The 23,079-nt window shown below is 39.5% G+C and overlaps 1 protein-coding gene across 1 annotated transcript in view; it reads left to right on the top strand.

The window, feature by feature from the left end:
- Positions 1 to 587: 587 nt before the first annotated feature.
- CARMIL2 (capping protein regulator and myosin 1 linker 2) overlaps positions 588 to 23,079 on the top strand; it is a 63,540-nt gene continuing 41,048 nt past the window's right edge. The window contains exons 1-15 of the mRNA XM_053399725.1: positions 588 to 712; positions 2,688 to 2,776; positions 4,665 to 4,715; positions 6,287 to 6,346; positions 9,231 to 9,352; positions 10,935 to 11,032; positions 13,484 to 13,554; positions 14,220 to 14,293; positions 15,136 to 15,211; positions 16,229 to 16,317; positions 17,620 to 17,714; positions 19,373 to 19,459; positions 20,439 to 20,548; positions 21,420 to 21,497; positions 22,169 to 22,245. Coding sequence (XP_053255700.1) covers positions 673 to 712; positions 2,688 to 2,776; positions 4,665 to 4,715; positions 6,287 to 6,346; positions 9,231 to 9,352; positions 10,935 to 11,032; positions 13,484 to 13,554; positions 14,220 to 14,293; positions 15,136 to 15,211; positions 16,229 to 16,317; positions 17,620 to 17,714; positions 19,373 to 19,459; positions 20,439 to 20,548; positions 21,420 to 21,497; positions 22,169 to 22,245 — 1,217 coding nt within the window. The 5' untranslated portion in view covers positions 588 to 672. The remainder of the gene's footprint in view (positions 713 to 2,687; positions 2,777 to 4,664; positions 4,716 to 6,286; positions 6,347 to 9,230; positions 9,353 to 10,934; positions 11,033 to 13,483; positions 13,555 to 14,219; positions 14,294 to 15,135; positions 15,212 to 16,228; positions 16,318 to 17,619; positions 17,715 to 19,372; positions 19,460 to 20,438; positions 20,549 to 21,419; positions 21,498 to 22,168; positions 22,246 to 23,079) is intronic.

Here is a 23,079-nt window from a genome sequence, read left to right as displayed (position 1 = left end):
TGGAACAGGTGAGGCTGCAGGTCCCTTATTTTGGCTGCTGGTCCCTTATTTTCAAATCTGTAAATTGACAGCTATGATCAGGGATTGGAAACCTGTTGCCCACTATATATTATTGAATTCTCAACAACCAAGGCCAGCAGCTAGGAATAGTAAGATACTAAATCGAACAACTGGAGGGCCACTGCTTTCCCTTTTGTGATATAGATGCACTTACATATAATGAATTTGTCTAATCAGTTTGTTGGCTCACTGTTTTTGCTGGTCCAGCAGTAAATAGTGGCAGCCTTCAGTTTGCCCTCAGGCTCTTAAAACTAGAGAATAAACTTTAGTGCTTATTGCCCAAGTTCTGCAGGACTTTTGTTCAGCTGGGCCAGTTTCACACAATGCTGTTTGCCCCTTGGATACATTATAGAACAAGCAAAAGCTCACCCTGGTACTCAGTGCTGTGCTCAACTAATTTGCTTTTTTTACTTTTGCCTGCTGCCTGTTTTCTTATTCAGTATGTTTTGAGGTGGGTGGGAGACAGGAAGAGGCACCCTGAGGTGAAGAGGAGGAGGTAGGAAGCACGGCAGCTGCCGCCTTGCTAGTAACCTGCTTAAACTTGACGGAAACAAGTGTTCATTCTGATGCTTTTGCAGAAGGCCAGGCTTCTGCTCGAGCAGGATCCAGAAGATGGCTGCCTCTTTCAAGGAGATTCCTGCAGAACTGCATGGTACGTAAAAGGTTTGTCATGCAAGGAAAGGCCAAGAGACCTTTATGGTCACCTTGATTCTGGATGTCATTTTTGATAGTGGGGTGCTTTTGTGGAAAACTTGCCTCCATTTCCTCAATGTCTCTCCGTTTACAGATTAAATTCTAGGCCAGAGATTTGAGCTCTAATTCTGGTTTTGGGACTAAGATGTTAGTTTTGATAATGTTTTATGGTGATGGAGGGAAAGGGGGAGCAACCAGAGGTGCTTTAAACTCGTAATTTTCAGAAATACGACTTCAGATGCCTTAGGTGTACTTGGTTAGCACCAATTTTTCTACACTCATGAGGGTTGGAGCTGCACCTTAAAAATAAAATAAGTTGGGACACCAAAAATTATAACAGAGCTGGGCCTTGTAGCCTGTCATCTAGCACTTTCCCTCCAACTGCTTCCATATATAGATGATCAAACAGTAAGAATCTAGAAGGCCTAAAAGGCCCACAAGAGCTACTGTACTTTGAAATCTCAGAGCAATCTTGCCTGAACAGAAACTCTTGTGCTGCAGTTTAATAAGCAGTAGCTGACAAGCTTCACAAGGCCTGAGAGTTTAATTAACAGCCCAGTGTATCAACTCCCTTTGACTGTTAATGGTTAGCACTGCCTTTAAAAGCAAAAATTGGATACCCTGGTTTCTCTCCAGATCATATAAATCTTTCATCTTTTAGAAACAAAAATTGCCACGAGCTACAACAGAATTACATTTTTCAGCAGTCAGTGTATTTTCCTCAGGTGCCTACGTAGAGGTTGGTTAGGTTGGCCCCCACAAAAATTGTGAAGAAAGATGGAGAGAGCTGGCGATTGCCAAGGTAGCAAGGGACAATGTGTGTGGGTGCCGATACAGCTCCTTGCCAAGGGCACTAGGGAGCCTATGTACGTCTCTGATTTTACTATTTAACACACACTGATGGCGACTCCAGAAAGTTTAGAAACTCCTGATAATGCAGACATGATAATACCAACTACGCAATAGTCAGTAGGTCAAACAAAAGTAGACTTCCAGCTTATGTGGTCACCTTTCCTCACATTTCTACAAATGTAGTAGCCCAATATAAAAACTGAGAAAGTAGTTTTTTTAAAAGAAATGTATTGTTATATTATGCATTTTTGTATTAAAGGTGTATGGGTGGTTGTTTTTAATGAAAACAGATGGGCACTGATAGGATTGCAGCAGGCATGGAAGGTGAATGTAACCCTTTCCCCCCTCTGCTTCTGTCCTGAGGAAAGTCACTCCTTTGTAGCTGCTAATGGAAGGAAATCCCCTGTTGGCATGCTACAGTGCCAACAATTATCAGCCTCACGTGGCCCTGGTGGTGCAATTTGACCCCCCCCCCAAATGAGCATAATACAAAAAATACTTAGATAACATATCTCGTATGGTCCTTTAGAGGAATCCCCCCCCCCAGGCAGAAAGTGAGCTATCTTATTTTAGCACAACTTTTAGCCAATTGCCAAAGCCTCTGGTCCTGGTTCTGTGCCCAGCCTCACCTTAACATTCATATTCCTTGCTATCATTTTTGGCAGCTAAGACTGCAATCCTATCTATATTCATTTATCTGGGAGTAAGCCCTATTGAACTTGGGACTGCTTCTGAGTAGACACATGCTGCTAGAATGCAAAATTTTGTGACCCAGACCCATGTACATTTATGCATTATAAAAATGTAATGTATTTTTATACTGCTTGATTACCAAAGTTTCTAAGCAGGAATTTGGCAACTTGGCTTAATTTTATTCAAGCACATTTTTTTAAAAAAAAATATTACAGTCTTCTATAGACTTCCCACGTTCCATTCTGCTCGAGAAAAGTTTTATGAAAGTTCAAGTCCTGCTTAGAGATTGTGGCAAGGATCTCCTCCCCTCTTTTAGGGGCTTCTGTAAAAGACAGAGTCTGCCACATGTCTGCAGGCCATTTATTTATCCAGTCTTGTCTCTTTTTCAGAAAGCATCACCAATTTATTAGGGACACATGACGTTATCCTGCTGGATGCTCAACTCCACATCAAATCCAAAGTTGAAAATATTGTTCTGGTATGTATTGATAGCTCAATTTTACCACTCTTGTTGGTTTGTGTATGTTTCCCAGGTCTCTACACCATGCAGCTGAATGCCATGGCCTATAAAGATTTCCTAGGTCACATGCATCCCAACATGCTCCAGCACTTATATGGATCTTTCTTGATAAAGAGTAACTACAAATATCCATCAATACAGAAATAATGAATTAGGGTAGCATTCTGTATACCATTCTAATTACTGTAATCTGGTACTGCTGAGTACTTGCTTCTGCACCTCTGTAATATCTACTCAAGTTGTATGTTTGCAAGTAAACATTATTCCTGCATTGCAGGGGGTTGGACTAAATGACCCTTGGGACCCCTTCCAACTCTACAATTCTATGATTACCAGGTTTACTAATACTAAGCATATTTACATGGATGTACATTCCACATATTTTGGTGTTACTGTAAATTATTCCTAAGTAACAGCTTTGCAGTCAGAAGCAAAGAGACTCTTATTTTATAATGGCAAAATATTTGATTATGGGAGAAATAGAGGTATAGCTGCAGTCTCATCCTTTATGAAACATGCAATTGGACTAACAAGAAAAAGAAAAGGCATAACTAAGTCTGCAGTCCTGTATACACTTACCTATTTGTACTTGTGGAAGTAAGGTTCATTAAAACTCAATTGAGCATACTTCTGAGCAGAACCCATAATCTTTAGATTTCTTGCCCACCTTTCATCATAAGGGCCCTGGTTGGATTGCAACAATATGAAAATCAATTAAATATTTTTGATTCTTAAGGATTCTGCTGCTAGCTTTACAAACAGTGGAGACAACAGATATAAAAGTATAGAAATTTAATATAAGATAGGCAGTATACTGCAGAGTAGATCCTGTAACGTAGATGCAGCCTGTTCTGACCAAAATAAAATAAAATTGAGGTTCTTTAAAGAATTGCAGTTTATTTATTTATTTATTTCCTTTCCTCCAATTAGCTCAGGCTAGCAAAAGCATATACTCACAATCACCACCCCATTTTGTTATTGGGGTGTGTGTGTGTGTTTAAATCTACTGTATAATGTTTTATTTATTAAATTTGTATTCTACCCTTAATACGATGATCACAGGGTGGTTCACAACACACACAGTTATTATATTGTTGGAAATCATCTTGAGACTTTTGCTTTGAAATACAGCTTATAAATAGTCTTAATAAGTCACAACCTACTTTGCAAAGGACAGCCCTCTATTTGAAGGATTGCCTGATCCAAATACAGATATGAGGAACCCTAAGAAAAGATAGCAGGTGCCTTGAAGCTGGCAATCCACAATTATGACAGCTGAGCAGCAGGCTGATCAGGCACACAGAGAACCTGATCAGTCTTCCCCCATCATGGTGAGTTGCAGGGCTTTTTTCAGCCGGAAATCACTGGAACTCAGCTCCAGCACCTCTCAGGTGGGCTGCCATTACAAGAGAACCAGAGTTCACGTTGCGTTCCAGCACCTTATTTTCGAGGAAAATAACACAGATGAGGTATATTGCATTTCTTATTTAAATTACAGCAATCCTTTGAAAATTTGCACCTGTACCTATAAATTAGCACATGTACATTTTATGCAATTCTGTGTGCTTGTTCTTGATCGTGCAGTTTTAAGTGGCAACCTTCGCTGCAATACTTTATTTGGGGACTGAGGCCTTAAGTTTCTCTCAGCCTTCTCAAAGTTGGCCCTCTGGCAAAATTATGCCCTTCCCCCCATGGTTACTGATAAAAATTGCAAGAGTAAGTCCTTAAGCCCCTTGTAGACATTGTTCACCATTTTCTCTCATAAATCCCTGTATATGAAAATTAAGTTAGGCCTCCTCCTTCTCCTCCTGATCTCTGCTCTCTTTGGCCTTGCCTTGCTATCCAGGTTTTGATGCCCTGGCGAGCCCTAGTGGTGCTGGCGAAACTCCCGGTCAAGGTAAGACCTGCCCTGACCATGGTTTCTCTTAGGACTTTTTTGTATTAGATCAGCTTGTTCTTTGTTGCAGATTGTTTCTTCAGCTTGTAAACAACCTTGTGTGTTGTAATATAGGAAGGTGGCGTATAAATGAAATGAAATGAACTTGAACCCCAGAGCAGGCCCTTGTGGCTCTCTTCTCAGAGCAGTTAGCCATTCTAGTCAGGTTTGCAATCCTACCTAAAATACCATATTTTCAGTTGGTCTCTGGAGGCCCAAGAAGCCTTGGTGGCTTCATATTATTCCCCACCCCCAACAGTGTAATTCTAGCATTGTGTGGGATTTGTTTTTGCTTTTTTCTTTCTTCTTTGCAATAGTTTTTATTTGATTTTACAAATATAAATTTATAACAATACCAACTACATATCCGTATAAAGAGATTTCTCTGAAACTCGAGACTTCCCGTCCCCCATCCTCTTCATGGGACCTATTGTCAACATTTTAAACTGCATATTACCGTATTTTATAATCTATATTTTGTATCTGTCCATATTGTCCATAGTGTTTGTTACGTTACAAGTGAGATTAAGATCCTGCTAATGTTTCCATCTGCTTACAGTGGTCACCTAAATAAAATTTTTCCATTCTTTCTTGAAGTTTTTGTGTTCTTGGTTCCTGAGCTTTCCGGGCAGTTTTGCCATTTCACCGTAGTCTAACAGCTTGGTTTGTGCATTGTATAGGCTTTCTTTATTAGTTAGGAATTCTCCCCAAACTAAAAATCCCCTCATACTGTTACATAATATGCTATTTCATTACCACAGGAGTCCCAGGCAAACCATAGGCACAAACTGAATAACAAACCAGTGAAATTTCTCAGTTTGTTTGTTTTTTAAAAAATATTATTATTCTACTACATTTTGCTTTAATGCAGCTCATGTTTCTTTTTTGAGGCTCAGCTTTCAGGTCTTTATTGACTGGGGAAGTGGGAGGGGTACATCCTTACTTATTTATATCACAGGCCTTGTATACTGTTTAATAATAATAATAATAAATCTCTAAGCTGTTTCCATAAAATATTCATTACAAAATAGCAATAAAATAAGACTTTTAAAAACAGGAGACAAAATAATATCGAAATATAGATAAAATAAAAACATTTTTAAAATCAAATGTTTTTACATGTATGGGTCGGCTTGCCTAAATGAAACAGTTTTTGACAGGTACCGAAAACAGTATAACGATGGCACCTGCCTAATATCAATAGGCAGGGAGTTCCATATAACTTTCTGGTTTAAAATGCTAAAGTATAAACTATTGTGCAACTCTCCCCTTCCGTAAACACACATTATTTCATAGAATTGTAGAGTTGGAAGGGACCTTAACCTGCAGGAGAGCTGTGCTCACTGCTTATGCAAGACAAGATGATATGAAAGCATTTTCTGTGATGGAAAATATCTGAAGAATAAAATATTGTTATTGCATCAGTTATGAAGGACACACACACACAGGTTTACATTTTAGATTTCCCTTTAAAATGCATTGGCTACCTGATCCCTCTGCACTTACCTACCCTTGCATGTTTCCACCTGCAGGTACAAGTTAGCTTCAGCTTCTTAGGTGTGCAGATCATCACGATAGGAGGAGATAACCGGGTGAGTGCAAGATGTATTGGGATCAGGCTGTTGTGATTCTCTCCCTGTGCCATACAGACATTAAGCACACTTTTCCTCCCCTCCCTATGGGGCAAGGGTCTAGTGGGTTTTTTGGGGGGGGCAGATGCCAGATATTCTTTCCCCACAGTAAATGCTACAAAGCTGTCATATGTGCACATAGACCAAGATTTTGTATATAACTGGTCCCAAATATTCATTTTAATCATGTCCTTAAACCAACAAGACCATCCTTAATGTTGCCATTTTATTTCATTTCATTCCATTCCATTCCATTTTATTTACTATGTCTACTTCTGTACCTTCTGTAACAAAACCGATGTACAGAAATGAAGGTGATATTTTCTTGGCACTGGAAATAAAATGACAGGGAAGCTTTCAGCTGCTTGATTTATGTGTGTCAGACCACTGTAAAAGGCACAGAAGTGGGACCAGTAAAATTTTTGATTGCTCTGACATTAAACAGCCAGTCTGTTGTCATTAAAATTACTCATGTCCAGCAGTTAAAGGGCAGTAGATGACATTCTCTCTTGGTAAAAAAAAAATCCTGTTTCTGATGCTTACTGAAGAATCAAAGGGCACTCCCCAAATTGAAAAAAAAGAAAAAGAATTACACCACATTCTATTTTTGATTGGTTTAATAAAGTGTGGACAAATGCCTTAATGAGCCAACCTGCCCATTATAAAAATATGGAAGAAATAAGAGTATACCATCAGTCTTCAAATGGCTCAGGACTCACTCCTGGGTCATGGACTCATCTACCACCCTACAAATATATAGCAAATAATTAAGAAATTGGTCCCTAGGTGTATGGTTGGGTTAAAGGTGTCTGAAAATGTTGACTACTGCCTTAGACAGTGGGGATTTGGGCAGCACTAGCAAATGGATGTTTGTATTCTGACTATATTTTTCACATGTTTATGTATTTCTTATTATTGTATTTTTACTCTTTGTTGTAAATCACCTCAGGATTCTTTGAAGAGAAAAGTAAACTATAAATTTAATGAACCCCAAAACTTATCTATACACGTTTGTTGAACACTGGATTTATCAACTACTGAAGCGTTAAGTTTCAAGATAATATGCATCCATACGCATTATTCTCACTTTTATTATGTATTGTTTATTTTGTGCCTAATATTTTTGTATTCAGCAGTAATTCATTCTATGCTTGTTGCTATTATTTGTAATGCACTTAAGTGTTAAGTACATTAACACCTTTGTACTCCCATTAAGTTCTAGTTATATTTAATTTATTTATATTAATAATTCATGTTATAGTCTTATCCTTATATTTAATAAAACAAAAAACAAACAAACTAGGAACTGCAATTCAGCAGCTAAAATCCCAGTTTGGCTCCCCCTATTCACGAACCAATTGTTTCTCTTTTCTTCTAACAATTCTTAGAAATTTATTGCCCCTATTTTGCACCAATTTTTGCTTTTTATGTGTTCATTATGTGTTCGTTTTCACATGTGAAATATTGGAGGCTATGGAGCATGTCTAATTTTTCACTGCAGGGACCATAAGAACTCAAATTTAGCAGAAATGTTTCCTTTCCTTTCCAATGTTTCTTACAGAGAAGATGATGCATATAGGCAAACATAATTATTAGATCCCAACTCTACAAACAATCAAAAAGGAAATATTAAACTGGTTTGTTTGATGATTGAGTCAGACTTTGAAATTAGCCTAGATTTGAATTGTTTGCCAGTAGTATTAGCAACCTATTAAGGTAAAGGTACCCCTGACCGTTAGGTCCAGTCACTGCTGACTCTGGGGTTGCGGTGCTCATCTCGCTTTACAGGCCAAGGGAGCTGGCGTTTGTCCGCAGACAGCTTCCGGGTCATGTGGCTAGCATGACTAAGCTGCTTCTGGCGAACCAGAGCAGCACACGGAAACGCCGTTTACCTTCCCGCCAGAGCGATACCAACAAAGACAACAGTTTGGGACCTATGAAATAAGAGTTGCTTGGCACATGGTTACAGGGCCATAAGCATCATTTGGCTTATTTTGTGTCAGATTTTGCTTTCAGGTTGTTTTTATACACTTTTTTCCTACATGGTATTTTGTTGTTCTGTGCTTGAGGTTCTTCTGCCTTTGCGTGTGTCTCTCTGTGAGTGTGTTTTTAAAGCACAGGTGTATTTGTTATCAAGTGTCCTTACACCATATTCTTCCTTAAGCACAAAGCTCTTATGAGGACCTTGGACATTGCTGAGATCCACATCTATTTAACTTCAGTAGTGATATAACAAAAGGCACTTTCTCATAATACATCATGTAATTCTCCTTCTTTCAAAAAGTTCCCTGAGGATATAGATCATCTCAGTGGGTGGGCAGGGAATAAAATGTTTTAAAATCAACTCAGTCTTCTATGGAGCAAGACACATTTGGAGCCTGGGGAGTGAAAATATTTACAAATGTTCAATATTTTAGTCATTTTGCTGGAAGATTTTTCTTTAGATAGAAAGTATGGGATTTTTTAATATACCCTTTCTACTTGCTTTCCATTATTTTCTTTTAAGATATTAGCATCTTCTGTGTAGCTCGTCCTCTTTTCCAGAGGAGAATTGGGGTTATTACATCTCCTTTTTTTGCTTGTGATAATTTCATAATACCTCCCTTCTCTAAAGAAAATTATTCATTTTAATTTAATAGTAATAGTGAGAAGAAAAAGCTCATGTATGTTGTACAACAAAATGAGTATTAATGTTTTATTATAAATTATTTATCATTACAGATATTATTTTAGTACCCTTGTTTAAAATAGTGTGTATTATAAGATAATAACTATTGGTTAAATACTGAAACTTTTAAATAGAAAATATCTCCCCTCTTATGTCTTCTCTTCTACTTAACTAAAGGTTGTCGTGGAGACAGATAAATCTTCTTTTGAATTTGAGTTCTTGTCATTGGATGATTTGGAGCATATGGTCATCCACGTAGTCACATCTCTGAAGAAGATCTTTCCAATTTCTTCACCTGGGTAAGGAGGTTATGTAGTTTACCAAAGCCCAAGATTGTACATATTTTGGAGACTTTTGAACAGGTGGGGGAACATGTGGCCCTGTATATATTGTTGGAGTAAAATTTTCACCATCTCTGACCATTAACTATGTTGGCTGGAGCTGATGGAAGTTAGAGCCGAACAAAATGTGGTGGGACACAGGTCCCCCAGCCTACATTAGAAGATATGGGCTGAACGCTGGTGACCAAGGCCAAACTAGTTAGATGGGTTTGGAGTGGTTATTATTATATAGCACATTAGCATGCTCAAATCAGGTACATTATCTTAAATAAAACATACAACAGGGCTAGCCACCATGGTACTGTCCAGATATTTTGGACTACAGCTTCCATCATCCTTAGCTATTCTGGCTGGGTTTGATGGGAGTTGTAGTACACAACATCTGGAGGGTGTCACATTGGTTATCCCTGCCTCACAACAACCCTTTAAATCAGGTCAGTGTCATTATGCTTCACATTGCAGGTATGAAGACGTGGGGTGAAACAGTAGAGAATTTAAGAGATAGTGGTATGCCTGAGGCTTTCCTATAGACTCATTACGTGATTTGAACAAGTGACTTATTGGTTAACAGTTCAGTCTTATATCCACTATCCTATACTAGCATCTGTTTCCCAAAAGCATCTTGTCTGAAGCATCTGTTACGCTTGAAAGGGATAGCGGACGCTCATTGACACAGCCCATTAGGGAAAGGGACCATAGCTTTATGATAAAGCACATTTTTAGCTCATGTTTCATACCCAGATAATGCAAGAAGTGATAATGCAGTGGGCAGCCAACACTTCTTGGGCTTCGTATTTTGTAAAGACTCAAGCCAATAACAGTTCTAATGAGAGGACAATAAAGTACTTGGTTGTGGATAACTACACAACATTGATCTATCTAGCTTAGTATTATCACCACTGAGAGGCAGTGGCTCTCCAGATAATAAGCTTTGAGTCTTTCTTGGCCCTGGCTGCAAATACCAGGGGTTGAACCTGGGACTGGTTGCAGACAAAGCTTGTGCTCTACCATCTTCATCTTACAAAGCCATGGCAGACTCCAGTTAATGTATAAGGGGTGGGCAGGAATGGAGCACAGATGATATTTTGTTGAAACCAGATATAAGCCTACAATACCTTCTTATTTCTGAGAAGGTACAATGGTCACATATACAAGCAGTACTTGGAAACTGATTTACTGAGACTGTGCCAGAGCAATATTGTAAGAATGACAGGGTGTTACAGATCACTTGTTCTGGTTGAAGTTTCCAGAAGCATTTTTGGTTTAGAGATGCGTAACTGATTACCTTAAGCACCAGATGTTTCAACAGTACCAATTTATTTGTTTCTTTTAAACAAAAGAAAGTTAGGGGGATACATGAGTGGACAGTGTTGTTATATGATTTAGGCACTAGATGGCTGTGGACTTAATTGTATGTAGGTGGAATCAGGAGCTTCCTGTGTCTGTCCTGATGATAATGTTTTTGTCCAACTTCCTGACCGGTGCGTCCTCTAAGCCTTCAGTGAAAAAAATGTAATTGGTTTTTCCCTTTGTTTTGAAGAAACCTACTCCAAAATGCCTCCCCCATCTTGCTCGACAGAATAAAAGCGATAATAGATTCCTTGGAAGAATTACTAAAGGAAAATCAAGACCCATGTGGTAATCTTTATATATGAAAATTATTGGAGAAAAATATGTTGGAAGTAATTGTTGAGCCAAACTATAGTTGTGAAGAATGTAAGAATTGTAAACTAGGGATGAGGAAATATATCAATTCTGGTTTCTCATTTTGCTCCACATTTTCACAGCTGTTTGCAATTATTGTTTTTTAAAAAAAATCCTCATCAAAATTCACCAGCATTTGTGTGAATTTCTCCTAATATACACATTTGTTTATGCAGTTTTTCCTGATATAATGAATTTAATGTTATCTTCATTAACATACTCAATTATATGCACATTTTGTCCTAGTTTATGTATTTTGTTACCCATTCCCTGGCTGGATAAGTGAACTGCAAAATTTGGAGAATGCAAATTTTGAAGGATGGCTATGTTTCTCTAATGTTTCTGAAAGTTTGAGTTAGGTAGGCTCCTCTCTGCAAAGTGTATCAAATTTCTCCCCTATCCCTAGTCTAAACTAGCCTTTAAAATATGCTTATAAAAGTTTTTAGCCTTTTTAAAATAGTGAGCTACTGGGGGCCGTAGGGAAGGGACGTATGGCTCCATCTCTCCTCAGACAGCCCACTGTTTCCTATATTGGGCGCAGAGGAAGCACAGAACTTGTTTCTCCACCTGCATGGCAACTAGGTGAGTGCTTAAATACAAGGCTAGTTTAATAATAATAATAATAATAATAATAATAATAATAATAATAATAATATAATTTATACCCCGCCCATCTGTCTGGGTTTCCCCAGCCACTTTGGGCAGCTTCCAACAAAACATTAAAATACAATAATTCATCAGATATTAAAAGCTTCCCTAAACATACAATTTAAACTAAAAGTTTAAACTAAACTAAAAGTTTAAACATACTATTAAACTGGTGGTAAAACTAAAGCCTACTTCCCTTAGAGTGCTCAAGCCTTTAAAAAATCTGACAATTCTGAATTCATATGAATATGCATAAGCACAGATTGGAAAATAGGGCTGCAAGGTATGTGTGTGTTTTTGACCTTGGCTTCAGAAGCACAGAGTTGCTAGTAGCTGCCACTCTGGCACCCTTTCTAGGAATCATTTTATGTAGAACTTGCCCTAGACTGCAGATGCTTATGCAGCCATCTCCCCATGTGCACATATGGTCAATCTTTCCCTTGATTAAGACTGCCATCCTCTATTGGTTTACCTGGGAGTAAGCTTCACCGAACACAATAGTTATTTCCAAGTAACCTTTCATAGGATTGGTCCATAGAATATTTATATCCTGCCTTAACAATTATTGATTATCTTCATAGCTGTTCACAAAATGATAAAATATGAACCAATTTTAAACAACATCTTAAAAATGAAACACTAGAAGCAGAAGCAGCCAGACAGTAAAATGGGAGATGAAATTGCCGATAAAGCTAAGCAGCAGCATCCAATTAAGCATTATAAACCATTAAAGGTCTGGGCAAGAAGGCTGCTTTGTGCATCAGCTGTATATATGAGATGATGGTTTCTATGGTTGTGCAGCTGTCAAGTGGCCAGATGCCAAGGAGGACAGCAGGGCTCCTGTGCTATTTAAATAGTTGTAAAGAAGAGAGAATTTTAGCATTGACATGGTGTGGCCATTAGGAGGGTTGAATTAGGGCTGGGGAAGCCCTGGTTTAAATCCCAACTCAGCTGTGAAACTCACTGAGCGACTTTTGGTCATTCATTCTTTCTGATGCTGCCTAACCAACCTCACAGGATTATTGTGTGGATAAATTTGACAGGGGAAAAACCATGTGCCCTGCTCTGAGCTCCTTCAAAAAAAAAAAGGGGGGCAGGATAAAAATGTAAGAAATACAAGATTGATATACAGTCAAAGCGCTCATAGTTCAAACATGTCCAAACTTTTCAGTAGCTACATTTGCTGTTGTAACGAATGAGATCTGTTGAGATATTTATAAATTGGAGGAATGGAGCTGATGGCAACTCACATCTCTTCTCCGCTACTGCTTTACTTTATCTCGAATGTACACCTTTTTATAGTTTTTTCTTAATAGTTTTTTTTAATAGATTTACAGCTGTATTTTCTATTTTTGTATCCAGAAGGATTGTTGGCAGGGTTGAGGAGTGAGGAATGGGAGTGATATTACTAATGGCCCAAATATTTGATTTGGGCAAAGTATCTTCTTGGCTCAGAATATCTATATCTTGTGATTTTCCTGCATTATATAAATGTTTAAAAGTAATCACTTTTATATGGCCTGTCTTATAATTTTTGGAGTCTTCAAATACCATAATCTCTGAAATCTCATTATCACCCATGCAAGATAGGTGTATAGTAAATGAGCTTGAAAGATAGTGGTTTACCTAAGACCAGCTACTAAGTTTCTGGCAAAGGAGAGTTTGGATCTAGAACTTGGATCAGCCTGTAAATTCTGTTCTGCAACATGTTCTGCTAATATCCTCTCACATTTACAGGTGGGTTTTCAGAGACATACTCTGCTCTCTGTGATTACATTGGCCTCCCTTTCCAAGAGGAGATCCAGTGGGTAAGACACAAATTAGTCATTCATACCAAAACAATATGCTTAAGAATAACCCACAACTCGGTGGCAGAAAAAAAGTAATGGCCAGAAAATGCCACCATTTCCTTGTCTCCCATTGCATCAAGGAGTTTAATGTGTGCATGCACTTTTTCCAGATGGTGATTTGGCAACTCATTTGTGTCCGTATTCCCCTAGTTCCATCCTGCATGACCTGTGTACAATTTATTTTTTTTGTAAAGTACAGTGGTACCTTGGTTTAAGAACAGCTTAGTTATGAACAACTTGGATTAATAACACTGCAAACTCAGAAGTAGGTGTTTTGGTTTGTGAACTTTGCCTTGGAAGCAGAACATGTTCTGCTTCCTGTTGAGTGTGTTTCATTTGTAATTGAGTCCCCCACTGCTATGGGAAAGCAGGCCTTGGTTTAAGAACAGACTTCCGGAACTGATTAAGTTTGTAAGCCAAGGTACCACTGTAGTTCTCAAGACACAGGTATGCCAAGTCTGGCTCAGCATACTGATATTAACCTCATCATTACTCTTGAGTGGAACTCTTCTGCTTAGAGGTGGCTGGGTAGTGCTGTTAGCATCTTCATCATTATGTGAATTTGCCAAATGGTCTCTTACCTCCCTGCAATGTGCTAATGTATTTTATTTTTATTTTTCAAGGATGTGGATAATATTTATCACAACCAGGAATGCAGGGAGTTCAACCTGCTGGATTTCAACCACCTCCACAGCCAGTGAGTCCATATAAAAAAATAGGGTGGGGAGTGAGAAGGGTGAAATCCATGAGGTGGTATTGAAAGCTAGTCCTATGCAGATTAGACCATAAACATGACTAATTTAAATTCATTCATTTCAATGAGTAGGACTTCATTGAATATCACCTGATATGCAGTCATACCATACAGTGTTAAAATAGCATGAAATCAGTATTCTAAGAAATTCAGGAATTCAGTCTCCCAGTTCAAGCCATGTTTATGTGTCAGTGCAAAGCTTGGCTGAACAATGCTGTGTGCATTTGAGTTTCAAGATACTCAATGAAGCAATTGTGTGATTCCCTTCAATTCCCCTCATCTTCCCTGCATTGGCCCCAAGTGTGTCTGTCTAGAATGTAGCTGAAAACCTCCATAAGTAGGCAGGCCTTTTGAATCTAGATCAAATGGGGAGTTGCTGTGTTAGACAATTTTTAAATAATCTTTATTGGGTTTTTTAAAAAATAAACTGTTCTTAAAAAAATAAATCAAGTGAATTGTGCCTTTTAGAGTCTAGATTTTAACTGTTTAAATTCTAAACTAATTACTTTGTAGAACTGAATAAGCTACATCTCTTGTTGGGTGCATAGTGGATTAGGATAGGTGGATGGGGCCAATGGATAGCTGAGTTGTTGAGCACCTACTTAGTATGCAGAAGGTCCCATTCCTGGTTCAATTACTGGCATCTGTAGGTAGGGCTTGGATATTTCCCTGACTGAAACCCTGAAGATGCTGCCATTGAGTGTTGGCAATACTGAGCTTGATGGACCAATGGTACAACTTGGCAGAATACATTTTCTATGTAATATTGCTTTGTCCTGTTGCAGAGATGTGGCTGTTAGTGTGACTAGCCTGTCATTGAATCAGTGGTTCACAAGGCTGTGCTGCAAGGACTTCAAACTGGTGAGTGCAGTGTGCTAGGCTTTTTGGCAAGGACCTCCCTGAGATGGACAGAAGCATAAGACCACAGGATGCAGCCTCCTTGCTGAAGCCAAGCAGGTCTGGGTCTGGTCATTGCCTGGATGGGAAACTGCCTGCAAATTCCATGTATACCACCTTGAGTTCTATGATGGAAGAAAGGCAGAATATAAATAAATAAATATAAATTGGAAAGGGATCACCAGAGTACATGCTTCATATGCAGAAGGGCCTGGGTTCAATCCCTGACACCCCCAATTGAAAGCATCCGGTAGTATGTGATGTGAAAAGCGCCTGGAGTGGTGATGCCAGATAGAGTAGATAATACTAGGCTAGATGGACCTGGTTTAAAAAGCATCGTTCTTAGTTCTTATGATGATGATGATGATGACGACAACAACGATGGTTGGCATTTGTGTGGGCAGCTCATAAAAAATAATAAAATACAATATCAGAAATACAATACAAAACAATAAAAAGAATTAAAATGTGCTTCTTGCAGATTTACAGCAAAATATAAACTATAAAACTGAGATGCTCAGATTAAAAGCACTAGTTGTTTAAAAACTCTGGCTGAATAAGGAGGTATGTGCCAGCCATCAAAAAGAGCATAAGGATGGTGCCAGGCAAGCCTCTCTTGGGAGGCTATTCCATAAGCATGGTGCTGTTACCAAGGAGGCCCTATCCTGGTAGCCACTGAATTTAGCAGGGGCACTCGGAACACAACCTCTGTGGGAGAAGGTGAGTTTTCAGAGTAGGGCGGGGAGAAAATCAGAATATAGAAAAGAGACTTTTCCATTTTTAGTTCCACAATTTTCTGCTAGTTGTTAATATGTTATAGGGGTTAGTGATTAATATAATGTCTGTTATTCCCCCCCCCAATAATTATTTACAAGTTCTTTGATAACTGCCTCTGCCTCTGCCTCTATCATATGTCAGAGGTAAAATGTCTTCCTGAACTTTCCCTAGCAGAGCTTCACAGTATATTTTATTCTGCCCTAGAATTTGGATATTCTGGATCAGATTCTCCATGTTCTCAGCAAATCAGTGACTCTGGAAGAGCTGGTGTTGGAAAACTGTGGCTTGAAGTTGTAAGCAGAAAAAGTCTGGAGGTTTCATTATGAGTATATTGTGAATTCATAATAAATGGTGGTTGCTGTTGGGAGTGGGACACTGCATGACAACAGGTACACTTTTTTTAACATCATGCAATAAACAGCTTCATAATACATCACCATGCTGTGGCAATGATCAGACCAGTTATTTAGGATTGAGTAAAATGTCCAGCAAAAGGATTAGGGATGTTATGGAATCTTAGTTGATTAATGAAATGAGTTTAAATGCGTGTCATAAACCAGTCTTCACCAATCAGGTGCCCTCCATATGTTTTGGACTGCAACTCCAGCCAGCATGGTCATACACGGTTGTAATTTAAAAGATCCAGAAGGCACTGCAAAATCCCATGGAAGATGGACAGCATTGTGCCAGTCACACACAAAGTGGCAGATAAACACCAGTTTAAGATACAAGTGCAGCACACACCAACAAGCTTGTACAGTATACAGATTGGAAAAACGAATACTTAAAGCTATGAATAGGAATGAGTCGGGAGTAGAGCATGAGTTCTAAGCTCTGTCACTTAATTGTCTCCATGCCTCCTGCTGTGGTAACCAGAACTATTTCTGATCTTCTCTGACCTTCTGTTTCTTCCAAGAGAAGAACTCAAGAAGACTTGAGTAGGAGTTTGTGCTGCACACATGTGGGTTTATAAAGATCTTCATGGGCATCCCACCAGAATATTTTCAGTCAGATTAACTTTGACCTTCAATCTGGGCTAAATTTGCAAACCATGCACCAGTCAGTATGCTGCTCCGGAAGTTCATAGTTTGGTCATAATGTTGAGTGTTCCATCAACCTCTGGCAAGTATAGGATGCTACCAGGTTGGCCCCTAATCTTGGAACTGGAGTGGGAGTCATGGATCATCCTCACCATTGTGCTCCATTCAACATATCTAAAGGGATGGTTCCCCTCCCCAGTCTCAAGGTCAGGAGGAGACCTTAGCAACACAGAACCAAAATAGAGCTGGGACTTGCTTCAGGCTGGGACTTGCTTCCATGCAATGTGTTTCCAATGATGAGTTCTCCATCGCATGCTCCATGGCTGGAGTTGAGAGGAGAATAAGGAATTGTTCCTGATCTTGCACTGTGCTTTGGATGGGCAGCACAAAATCAGGAACAAGGCATCAGCCCTTGGGAGAGGAGCAAGTTCTTTTTTTTTTTTTTTCCTTAGTGGCCACAGATGTTTGGTTGGCACGAAGAGAAGTCAAAATGTGTGAGTCACTATTATTTTCATCTGTGGGCTTGTTACTGTGTGAAATCTTTTCCCCTTGCAGTGATTTTGCTCAACGGATGGCCCAGGTGCTTCACAATAATCCAAACAATACCTTAAACGTGCTTAATTTTTCTGGAAACCTGCTTGAGGACCGAGGTAGTGCAATTTCTGATCTCTTGGCCAATATTGCATAGTAGTGACTTGTGTGTTCTGGCCATAAAAATAAACTTGGCTCACTGTCTTCACTGGCGGAGGAAGAGGAGTGTGGGGGGAGTGCACCGCCCCCGGCAGCGCGATCCCAGTAGGGTGCCATCGTGGCTGCCACCCCGCCCGCACTAGGCACACGCCCCGCCCCCAGGATATGCGTCACACCCCTGTGGGCAGCGCACCCCACCCCTGGGATGCACGCCAGCCCCACCCCCGCCTGCTCTCTGCCCCCTGGTGCCAGAGCATGAAGCTCCACCACTGACTGTCTTAACTATTTACTTGGTTGCTCTGTTTTCTGGCTAAATCCTGCAGTTACCTAGGTATAGAGAATCTCATTTGTTTCTGCCTTTAGAACTTTCAATTACTAAAGTTGCATTCTCTGCCCTCATGAACTGAGAGAAAAGAGACCTTTCCAAGTCTTCAATTAGTTTGAGTGCTTCAGCTGTTATAAATATGGTCTTTTAATTTGTTAAGTGATTCACCATCTTTACTGTGTGTGTTTGACCTTACAGTAGCCCTATGAGGTAGGTGACCATCAGTCTCCCTTTACCAATGGGGAGCTAAGGCTGAGAAATTTGTCTTAAATCCCTACACTGAAGAAGAAGAAGAGGTTGGATTTGAATGTTGGTCCAAGCTTAGCTCTGGCCCACACTGGCTTAAGCAGTAAGATTAACTTGGAGAACAGGACTGAATTTGTTAAACAAATAGCATTTAGTGTGTAATTGCTGTGTGTCATTCATTCACCTTGGGGAAAATTTGCATCACGATATCATCACCCAATTGTTATATAGTCCTGTCTTTTCCTAGTGCTGCTTCCATCTTTTGTAGAATTTCTCCAAGTCTAGATTGCTTTTGTACTTCTTTTTCAGTATTTCCAAGTGGCATGGTTGCAAAATGTGCATTGATACATTGGGCAGGTAGACTTTTTCCCCACTTGGCAAACTTTGACTATTACTTTTCAAGTCGTTATCATATCATCACTGTTCCTCTTTATTTATAATTGTTCTTTTAGCTAGCACTAAAATGCTAATATCCTATTTTTATATATAACTAAAACTCCCATCAGCCCCAGCCAGCATGGCCAACGGTAAGGGATAACAGGAGTTGTAGACTGACAGTATCCTGAGGGCCAAGGAAGCAATCTTAAATAAAAGAGTATTTTTCTAAAACTCCCCACTGCCCTACTAGTTGCCACCATTCTGATCTAAAAACTTTGTCTAAGAGCCATCTGGAACATCTGTATATCAAAACCTTTTTTAAAACAAATCATGACATCTCGCAGGTAATTACTCTTAAATGAACAAATACCATGGTGCAAATTAAATTATTGATAAGAAAAAAAAAATATGTAAAAAAAGGATGGGTTATTTTCTAGCCCATCTATGTGGATGAAGCATTGCAGGATGTATACAGAAAAATTACAGTACCCCCACCACCACCCAAGTTGTGTGGAAAGTTGATTGTTGCAATGCCACGTGTAGTTTACTATGGTAGAATAATTCTTGGGTGGTACTAGGAACTGCCTGCCTAGAAGCACCACTGAAGTACTGGTAAATGGCAGTACAATTGCATTCTATGTCTACTCAAGGGTTCCTTTCTCTCTTTAGGTATAATTGCTCTGAGCCAGAACTTAGAGCAAAGCATCAAGGGCTTCCAAAGCTTGAACTTTGCTAGGACCTCCTTGACTCCAAAAGGTACATGGGGAAACAGTTGTTAGTCCATGGTTGAAGGGTTTGGGGTAGTGGTACTGTTTCAGGATGCTCTATTAGGATGGCATTAGCACATCAGAGAGAACTGAAATCTAAATCTTCATCCGTGGTATCTATTTATAGTATCTTTATTGTAGTGTCATTATTAATGTTATCTTGCTGTGAGATTTATTGCAGTGATTAGATTTTTTGCCTTCATTCTTCCATATTAATGTTTTATTAGTTCTATTAAATACTAGTTCATATTCCTTTTTTAATAAAATAAATATACATTGCCTGTTTTCTTCACTGCATGGATCCAGGGCTGGCCAAAGCAAAATGTAAATTAAAAAATCCAGCACAACACCCCCAGATCCTTGATATAGTTAAACAAGCTCATAAAAAAAAAAACCAACTGGACAATTTCTGTTCTTTAATGGCACTGGGACCAGCTCAAGAAAAATTTTACCTGAGAGGGAACAAAAACAGCATGCTCCATGGGTACAGCCAAGTAAAAGTGTATAGGAGCCAAGACTGACCACTTGTGGCAGAAAATCCCTTAAATGCCTCTTACCGGGAGGGAAAATGCAAGAATTCCAACTTAAAGTAAGAAGTTGCTGACCTTTCATGACATCAAAAATCAGTTGACTGAGGTGAGGTAGCCACTTCACTCTACCTAATGGTAGAGCCAGCCCTGTAACAGGGTCACTGGATGGAAGACCTGCATGTACCAGTTGTTGATATTTAACCAATCTATAAATTGCATTGGAGCATATCATGCAACTGTGCTTATCTAGCTGAAGGAATGCTTTCTCACTTCAGGTAAAGATTTAGCTCTCTGTACATACCAAATTTCCCCAGTCAATGTCAGAATCTGAGCTAAGCAAGGCCAACCTTGCAAATGTAACAGTTGCCTTCCACCTTCCTCTGTGTAACTTGGCACTTGCATCCTTAACATCTCTTTGTGATTTCTCTTGCCTGCCAGGAATGTTGGCCCTTTGCCAATCTCTAGGCTCCAATAGACTATACAGAACTACTCTGTACCACTTGGACCTTTCTGGGAACCCAGGGAGCCTGGCCACTGAAGGTGCAGACGTGAGTATTCATGGCCCCTGGAAACGGTGTAGCAGATGTGTTTTGCCTCCTGTTTCAGACACAGACAGGGACTCAAGTTTGCTCCTCAGCCCCAATGTTGCTGTTTTGGAATTACAGTCTTTAAAAATCAATGCATCTAGGTTTCATTTGCTTTTGCATTTCTGCAGAAGCTAATGAAATAACAGAGTCAGCAATGCTGTTCTGGAGCAGTTGTCTCTTTGCAGGAAGAGTTTTCTGGGCCTTCCACCTTCTCTTCCCAAAACATAACTTATCTTGCTGTCTAGTCCCACAAGACCTGTCGCTGCTAAAATATTCTGTGTTAGTTCACAAGCTTTAAGTTGTCTCATCACCAGGCAAAGCCATTGGATAGTTTAAGTGGCTCAAGGGGTCACTTTTACTGGTGATTCAGGGCTTTAAAGGTGAACAGCTCAGAAGCATAGAGGTAAACAATGAAGATATTTTTGTTCTATTCACTTTTATACGCTTTCATTTGTTTTTTTACATTGAAGTTTTATTGAGTTTAGCTTTAATGATACAGTATATTGTTTGTTAGACTATACACCATTTAGATTTTTCTGAAAAATTAAGCAGTTTATAAATGCTTTTAAATAAGAAACTGAGTCATGTTCTATCTAGAAAGCTCCAGATATTAGTTTAGCAGTGGCATTTAGGCCTGTTGGAGCTTCTGGATAGTTTTCAAAGGCAGCTCTAGAGTACATTAAAGAAATGCTTGCGGTGGACCTTGCTGTCTTACAACAGCCGCATTGCAATTTTCTTTCTCAACAAGTAAGTCTTCTCTCTCTCTCTCTCTCTCTCTCTCTCTCTCTCTCTCTCTCTCTCTTTCTCTTTCTCTTTCTCTCTCCCCTTTCAGGGCTTGTTTTCTTTCCTGAGTCAGCCAAATGTTTTAGGTCACCTTGACCTCTCTGGGACAGCCTGCGCTTTGGATGTGGTGAGCACCTGGCAGCTGCTGCTATTTCTTACTCTTAAGCATGTTGTACCATGTCATTTTCCTGGAATGAGGACCCTGTATTATTGTGCTGTCACGAGTGAAGTTCCTTTAAAATGAGTCAGACCCTTAGTCCATTTAACCAAGTACTGGCTACTCTCACTGGCAGTGGCTGTTTCTATTTGAAAATGGAGTTTGCTAGTTATTTTGTTGGTTAAAACATTGATATCCTGCCCTTCTGTTGCAAAAATAAACAAAATCGATACTATCACTCTGGACAGCTTACAACATTCAAAACCTACAGTTTCATAAAACAGCAAAATAAAACCCTCAGCCAAAATGACTGAGGCTACATACATAATATATTTTTAAAGCACATTCATAGCACATTTCCCAACTCAAAGAATTCTAGGCACTGTAGTTTGTTAAGGGTTGTTGAGAATTGTAACTCTGTGAGAGGTAAACCACAGTGCCAATAATTATTTGAGGGGAAGAATGTGCTTCAAATGTGCTTCAAAGGTATAGCATGTGACCATAGCCTGAGTCAGCAGTTAAATCCAAAATATAAAACTTTTTATGGATCCCAGTGGCACTCTCAGAATTCCACAGTTGACCATGAGCTTGTTTTGTTTTGTTTTCCGCAGTTGTCTGACCTTTTCCTTCTCTGTCCCCAGCTTTTTGATGCCTTGGGTGCTGGTTGCTGTGAAAGCCTAATCCACCTGAACTTATCCAAGAACATTTATACACACAAGTAAGAGCTTGGTGTGCTTTCCCTGCACCTTTCTGGCAGGCTACTTGGGAGCAGTAGCATATTATGCCAGCCTGCAGTTTTATTTTATTTATTTATTTCACTAGATTTATGTACCATAAAACCTCAAATTGGTGTACAAGAAGACAACATGGTATAAAAGTTGGTAGAGCTTTTAAACTGAGCTTTTAAAAAAATCCATAAACCATTGTGATTTTGGGCAAGAGCCTGAAAATATGCATGTGAAGCTCTTTTGTTCAGTGGGTTTCTAGAGTAATGACTTGGTACTTCCTGATAGCCTAGTCCAGATGTCTAAACCTGACTTGGCTCCTGCTTCACATAAAGAATGTGCATTGCTCCTGAATTCAAGTTTAGGTGCTGTTCTTGTGTTGAGTGACAATCCTGTACATTCTTATGACTTTGGTTGCAAGATCTTGGCGGAGGATTACATTTCCAAATCAAGCTTTTGACTATGAATATTTCGTGGTGGAGTGGGTTCAGCCTCCCCTAAGGTCTTGGGACAGTCTACCCAAGTCTCCTCTGACAATCACCTACTTTTAAGGGGATGCCCTGTGATTAGGGGAGCTGGTTGTCTCATTTCAGCCGTCGGAGCCAGGCAGGGGAGCTGTCCAGCAGTGCAGACAGTCAGAGGACCTAGTCCTGAACCAGGAAAAAGAGCTGAGCAGAATAGTGCTTTGCTATGAACAGGTCTTCCAGCCAGCAGCAGAGGGTTCAATTACTGAGCCTGCTTGTCCCATCCTTCCTGGGGTGCTAATGGGATCATGACCCTGACTGTTTTTCTTCTTTTGACATGGGATGCCTTGTTCAGCCAAGTGA

This window comes from Podarcis raffonei, chromosome 8 (assembly GCF_027172205.1).
Source record: "Podarcis raffonei isolate rPodRaf1 chromosome 8, rPodRaf1.pri, whole genome shotgun sequence".
NCBI classification, from domain to species: Eukaryota; Metazoa; Chordata; class Lepidosauria; order Squamata; family Lacertidae; genus Podarcis; species Podarcis raffonei.
The sequence above is the reverse complement of the archived record's forward strand: the minus strand, read 5'-3'. Positions and strand labels throughout refer to the sequence as shown.